At 46.1% G+C, this 6,927-nt stretch overlaps 1 protein-coding gene across 2 annotated transcripts in view; it reads left to right on the top strand.

The window, feature by feature from the left end:
* The first annotated feature begins 3,485 nt into the window (after positions 1 to 3,485).
* Positions 3,486 to 6,927, top strand: part of GSPT1 (G1 to S phase transition 1) — a 59,609-nt gene continuing 56,167 nt past the window's right edge. For both annotated transcript variants that reach the window (XM_068244701.1, XM_068244700.1), the window contains exon 1: positions 3,486 to 3,881. In XM_068244701.1, the coding sequence (XP_068100802.1) occupies positions 3,683 to 3,881 (199 nt within the window). In that variant the 5' untranslated portion in view covers positions 3,486 to 3,682. The remainder of the gene's footprint in view (positions 3,882 to 6,927) is intronic.

The raw sequence follows: 6,927 nt of genomic DNA, 5'->3' as shown, positions 1-6,927 counted from the left end.
TTCTCAGCTAAGAAATCCGGTCAAGGCCATCTATGATGAGAATCTAGCATGTGTATGGTGGCCTCAACATGTCGCCAAGAGATCTGGAGTGCTGGATCGTCTTGGCCAAATGCAGGCTGAGTACATTATTCCCTTACCTACCCTGCCCACTATAAGCTGCCCCATTGTGCACCATGCAATCATCCCTCCTCCCCTTTCCATAGTAACAAAATGTATTGCTAGCCTACAGACTAGTGATCCATCTGTACAGTATTCAGCCCCCGAATGGTCATCTGAGAGAAAGAGGTTGGGTTGCCCTGTACACAGTGTGTGTACGGCAGCCCTTGACCCTGCTTAATGTGTCAGGAAGAGATTCTTCCTACTGGACATTGCCCAGCACTATTGCTTTCTGCATGGTAACACTTTTGATCTGCATGACAACACAAAGTCCATACTTATGCTGGGAGTACATCATGCAATTTCCTTTCAGATAGATGGGTCGATAGATAATTTATAACAGATCCAATCCGATTTTGACCATTTTTCTGATTACTTCTATACAAATTGATCTGTAAAACGATGGGAAATCAGATCGGAACTGTCGGAAATGATCTATCGTCCCATCCATCTGATGAAAAATTGCATAGTGTATTCCCAGCATTAGACATTTCAGCTGAGATCCCAATGTGTTGCCATTTATCACGTAACGCATGTGATTTCCTGTCGGGTTCAATTTTGTTGTGGCCTCTGATGTCTTCGCTATAATGCATGTGTTCGTGCATGCGTTGTGTAGTGTGAATAGGTCCTGAAACAATTGCCACAACTAAACAATGTTTGATCTGAATTTCTTCAACAATAAAAGGAAGCCCCTTTAGTTCAGATTTTTGTTCAGCTTAATTAATGTTTGATGAAATCGAATGCTTAATCTACATTGCATGGTATATATAGTATTCTTTATTTGGGCTGTTTATTAAATGCTGGCACTGGCAGCCAGGTCATCACTACGACACATGTGTAACTAATCCCAGCACTGTTCTCCTCACTTGCTGCATTTATAAATTCCAAACTAGTGACAAAATAAACATATAGGCGGGGCAGATGAATAGCTCCTTTATGGCACCCTCTCATCTCTACACTCCAATGGGCTCTATTCTCAAAGACTTCCCGCATGCGGTAAAGTGCATGCGGGAAGTTACCGACCAAAACACCGCCACATTGAAATTCTCAAAATGTTTCGCATGTTTTTTCCGCATGTGGAAAAAGTGTGGTAAAAGTGCGGGATTCATGCGGAAAAATTTCCGCAAAAGTCGGTATTTTCCGCAATAAAAGATCAATTCTCAAAAATGTTCAGGCGCATCATTTCATCGTTAATTACCGATTTTTTATCACCTACAAGTAGTAGGTGATATATTTCGCATCCCATTGACTTTAATGAAGTCTGGAGGCTTAAAGGGAACCTTAACTGAATGGGGGGTAAAGAGTTTCACTTACCTGGGGCTGTTACCAGCCCCCTGCAGCAGTCCTGTGCCCTCGGCGCCGCTCTGGAATCCTCTGGTCCCCCCGCTGTCACTTAGTTTCGTTTTTGACGACTCACCAGTCGGCCGGCCGCCATGCGTATTATTGGACGCATTCCCTACTGCAATTAGCGCTGTTGCGGACCCGCAACGTGTACAAAAATATGCGTTGCCGCATATCTACGCGTGCGTAATGCGGCAACGCGTATCTTTGTACGGGTCCGCAACAGCGCTAATTGCAGTAGGGAATGCGTCCAATAATACGCATGGCGGCCGGCCCACTGGTGAGTCGTCAAAAACGAAACTAAGTGACAGCAGGGGACAGGAGGATTCCAGAGCGGCTCCGAGGGCACAGGACTGCTGCAGGGGGCTGGTAACAGCCCCAGGTAAGTGAAACTCTTTACCCCCGTTCAGTTAAGGTTCCCTTTAAGGGCTGTGCTTGCTGGACTTTAGTTTTTTTTTTTTTTTTTTTAAACACAATAGCCTCGATTCATAAAAGTGCCTGCGAGCGGGGAAAGTCGAGCGGGGAAACACCGCTGTCGGTATTTCCGCCTTCAGGGAGGTAATTCATAAAAATTTAGCTAGTTGTGACAGGCGTGCGGAGATACTCCGCTGTAGGCAGGCGTTAGGCTGTCCTACGCATGCGGAAACAGGAGAAGCAGGCGGAATCCCTCCGTGCGGTGTTCTCTCTGCAGCTGCTTGGGAGGTCTGTCCCATTCACTGCAACGGATTCCGCACGCTTCTCGCCACATCAGAGGTAGCGGTAATACCCGTCCGCATACCGCTACCTCTAATCTTTATGAATTGACATTTGTTACTTTTGCTGTGATAATCACCGCGCAAGGCGGTGATTGATCACTCTGCTCGTGGATGTCGGCTTTTCATGCGGAAAAAGCCTTTATGAATACAGATTTGGCTGTGTGGTCGGTAAAGTGAGCAGTTTTCAGCATTTCCTCATGCGGAAATGCTTTATGAATCGAGGCCTTTGTTTATGCAACCTTTTTACTGCATGATTCCCGCATGAATAATGGCTGTTTCCGCCTCTTTTTTCCCGCATGCGGAAAATATTAGTGAATGTGGAACAAATGCGGAGTTTACCGCTGGGGGAAATATAGCGGTAAAATTTTGCGGAAAAGTTTGGTCTTTGAGAATAGAGCCCAATGGGCTCTATTCTCAATGAGTTTCCGCATGCGGTAAAGTACATGCGGGAAGTTTGCACCCAAAATACCGGCAAGTTGGGATTCTCAAAATGTTCCGCATGTTTTTTCCGCATGCGGAAAAAGTGTGATAAAAGTGCGGGATTCATGCGGTAAAATTTCCGCAAAAGTCGGTATTTTCCGCAATAAAAGATCAATTCTCAAAGATGTTCAGGCGCATCTTTTCTTCGTTAATTACCGAATTTTTATCACCTACAAGAAGTAGGTGATATATTCCGCATCCCATTGACTTTAATGAAGTGTGGAGGCTTAAGGGCTGTGCTTGGTGGACTTTAACTTTTTTTTTTTAAACACTTTTTCATGCGACCTTTTTACCGCATGATTCCCGCATGAATAATGCCTGTTTCCGCATCTTTTTTCCCGCATGCGGCAAACATGCGGAAAATGTTAGTGAATGCTAAAAAAATGCGGAGTTTACCGCTGGCGGGAATTTACCGGTAAAATTTTGCGGTACTTTTGGCTCTTTGAGAATAGAGCCCAATGAGTTCTGGGTCACCATGAGCTTGCTGGTTAGTCTCTCTCTCTCTCTCATCTCTACACACCGTACACTGGAGTTGCTGCAGAGTGGGAGACTTTTAGCGAACTACATTTCCCATGACACCTCTGTGGCTGCGTCGTCAAAAGAAGCGAAAGGGCGTTTCAGGTTCCTTAGGCGGAGCAAAGCATTGTTGGCGCCGTAGTTCTCAGAGGAAGGGCGTCTGAGGTAAGTGAATGAAGCTAGAGGGTTGAGGGAACTACTGATATCCACCTCCTGCGTCTCGTGCCGTGCGCCGGCATGCGTCAGTGACGTTGCGGCAACACACGAGGAGCCGTTGAGTGAGTGCTGAGTCGGGTTAGTGGCACCGCCAGCAGCGGGTTTAGCCGGGTGTTGTTTGGACTCTCAGCCGGCGCGTGTCTTCTCTCCCGGGAAGCTGGTCTGTAGCCGCAGCGCGATAAGAGCTTCTCCGCCCCACCAACACACACCCGGAAACGATGGACAACAGCGACTCAGCCCCGGATTCCTGGGAGCAGGCGGACATAGACGCTCCGGAGGCCCAGCTCAACTCGTCCCTGGCCAAGCTGAACGTCAACGCCAAGCCTTTCGTCCCCAATGTGCACGCGGCCGAGTTCGTGCCTTCTTTCCTGATGAAGAGCAGCTCGGCCTCAGACGGGCTGCAGGAGGAGGAGGAGGGTAAGGCCGATCGACTCACCTGCTCGGCCGGGCGGGGTGCTCCAGACGAGTCCGGGCCTGGAGCAGCAGCAACACACTCATCACTGAGGACAGCCACGTTTAATGTTAGCCTCAGCAAGGGTTCGCCTCGAAAAGGGTTCAATCACAAATCATGCTGCCCTGATTTGTGGGAGCCACATTAAATAGAAGTATATGCTTATGACAAGCTGCTACTTATAAACTTTTGTTAGCTGTGTGATTTGTTGAAGTTTCTTTTTAGTTAAGTGTGACTAGGTCAATTCCGCTGTGAAAAACTGGTACCCACATAATTAGGTTACCTATTTGAGTGCATTCAATTTTGGCATTATTGGGTTTGGCACCCAATATTTGGAGACTCGTTAATTGAATTTGCAATCATGTCTTGGTGATTACGGGTGCTAGTCTACTTTAGGGGGCCCAGCAGGAAACCTCAGAGTGGAAATCAGCTAATGTGATTGGGTGGGTGGCACCCTCCCAAACTACTAGGTTTCCAATAGGATGTAGTAAATTACGCCCACACTTTGGCCAATCACAACGCTTTGTGCTCTAGAAGATACTGTGATTGGAGAACTGTTTACTATGAGGAGTCTTGCTGGGTAGACTAGAGCTGTTGTACCAAGCCAGTCCCCCTATTGTTATGACCCCCCTAAGTGAACCTTTTCCTGATGTCTATATCTTCTATCCTCCCTCTAAGTGTACCCAGAAGTACATTGAGCATTTGCAAGACCAGGGTAAAATGTTGTGAGACCTTAGGGTGAGGGGGCAGTATTTATATTTAAAAATAAATGCATGCTTACTTGGCAAACACTGCCATGAGGATGACTTTGCATCCCCAATGTCTCCCATGGAACCCATCTGGCGATGCATATGCTTCCCCCCCCCCCCCCCCGCCAACAAATCCCCAGGACCCTCAATATAGTGGGATGGAAGTGTTGTAACAGCCTGGCGTTCTTGCCTGTTGCCTAGTGTTAAAGGATACCAGAGCTGAACACTATACTAAAAAGGGGGAGGGGGAAAAGGCATGTATAAGGCCCAGTACTCATGCTTACAGTTCTCCTTCCTCCCTCTTTTATACATCAATTCCTTCGTAGTCCAGGTCAGTGGAGTTGGGTGGTAGTGCGCTCAGCGGTACAAGACGTCATTGTGCTGTCGTGCGCAGATGTGGAGCATGCCTGGCCACGTGCCTATGTACTACCACCTGAAACCTGTGACCTGGACTCAGCTTCCATAAGGGAATTAAGGTATAGAGGGGGTCAAAGGAGAATGGGGGGAAGCGGTGGGCATGAGGAATGCACCTTATACATGCCTGCTCCCTCTTTTTGGTATAGTGTTAGGCCCTGGTATTCTTGAACACTAGGGAAGAGGCAGGAAGCTAAGCTGCGACCCAGGAAGTACCTCCTAGGTCGTGGCTTAGCTTCCGATTGGATGAAGCACACAGAGGCGGGGGAGCGCACAATTATTGATGGGCTGCAGGTAAATAGAAGGCCAGCGACAAGGAGATTGTCGCTAGCCTGGCGCTTTTTTTTGGAGGGGGGGACAAGAGGCGGCAATACAGAGGCATGTAATTATGCACAAAACATGCATCTGTGTTCTCTTAAGATTTAAAATACAGCCTCTGGTTCTCTTTAACCTTGCTGGACAGAGTTGATTAATACATAGTCTCTGTTTTATGGGGGCTGACATCTTGTTCTTAGCAAAATCTGAAAATTACACTGGAGGCATTTTCATTGTCCCCCTTCTCCTTTATGGAACAAAATGATCTGTGAAGCAGCTGTTCTGTGGAAACAGGTCTATCCAGAATGTTTCCAGAGAAATCTTTTGGGTGACAGTTATTGAAAGTGTGTTTATAGGTTAAGACTGTAATAAGCTTCATATATGATCCTTACTTAGAGGAGAACAAACAGATTTGTTTTATTTGAAAAAGGCATGAGTTCAGGTTCACTTGTGTTTTAAACAAGAGCAAGGGTAAAGTTGGCCATGCACATATATAGATTTCCACCTATTGTTTCAAAACGATTGTTGATCTACCGCTGCTCCTGCCTAGCCCACAATCAACCTAGATTTTCCATCCTGTCCGCTCAATACTTTTGATAGATTTATTTTATTTTTTTTTTAGTCAGAATTGATTGAAATTCAGTCTACCGAACATTGAATGGAATTGATTCCCATCCGATTCGATCAGAGTGATCAAATCTGCAGAGAATCAAATGGGAACATCAATGAGTGTAAGGGCTAAGGCTGCAATTTGAGAGCCACTGTACACACGCCTGATTATTGGCTGAGGGAGTCTTTATTGGCTACCAGGGCTGTGGAGTTGGAGTAATTTTGGGTACCTGGAGTCGGAGTTGGAGTCGGTGGTTTCATAAACTGAGTTGGATGATTTTTGTCCCAAATCCACAGCCTTGGAAAGTATAATGCTGGCTACACACGGTGCTTTCCCGCACTTGATTACCGTCGATTTGATTATTTCCGACATGTCCGATTCACGTTTCGATGGATCGTTGGGTCGATTTGCCATACCATACACAATCGACCTAAAAATCATCAAAATGCGCTCGGAAATAAATGAATCGAGCGGTGCATTCGATGCGGGAACGCACCGTGTAGCCCGCATAAGACTGAGTCGAGGAGTCGGAGCTATTCTGGGTACCTGGAGTTGGAGTCTGAGGTTTCATAAACTGAGGAGTTGGAGTCTGATCATTTTTGTACCGACTCCACAGCCCTGTTGGCTACCTTTACTGACCTTAGTCAAGTGTGGGTACAAGCCGTTAGTCACAATCAGATATGTATATCTCTGATTTTAAAAATACGGTGATTTCTTCACTGCAGCAGCACTAGTAACTGGTATTTTGGTTTATTCCATTTTTGTGGACTGAGCACTGCTAATACAGTATATCCAAGTTATTGATGACTGTTGAACTCTGTATGATATACTCTACATAAGCTACAGTGCTGCAGAAGATGTTGGTGCTATATAAATACTAAATAATAATCTGAGAAATACGTTTTTATCATACCTTACTTTTGA

This window comes from Hyperolius riggenbachi, chromosome 7 (genome assembly GCF_040937935.1).
Source record: "Hyperolius riggenbachi isolate aHypRig1 chromosome 7, aHypRig1.pri, whole genome shotgun sequence".
NCBI classification, from domain to species: domain Eukaryota; kingdom Metazoa; phylum Chordata; class Amphibia; order Anura; family Hyperoliidae; genus Hyperolius; species Hyperolius riggenbachi.
This window is presented reverse-complemented; position numbering and strand designations above follow the sequence as displayed.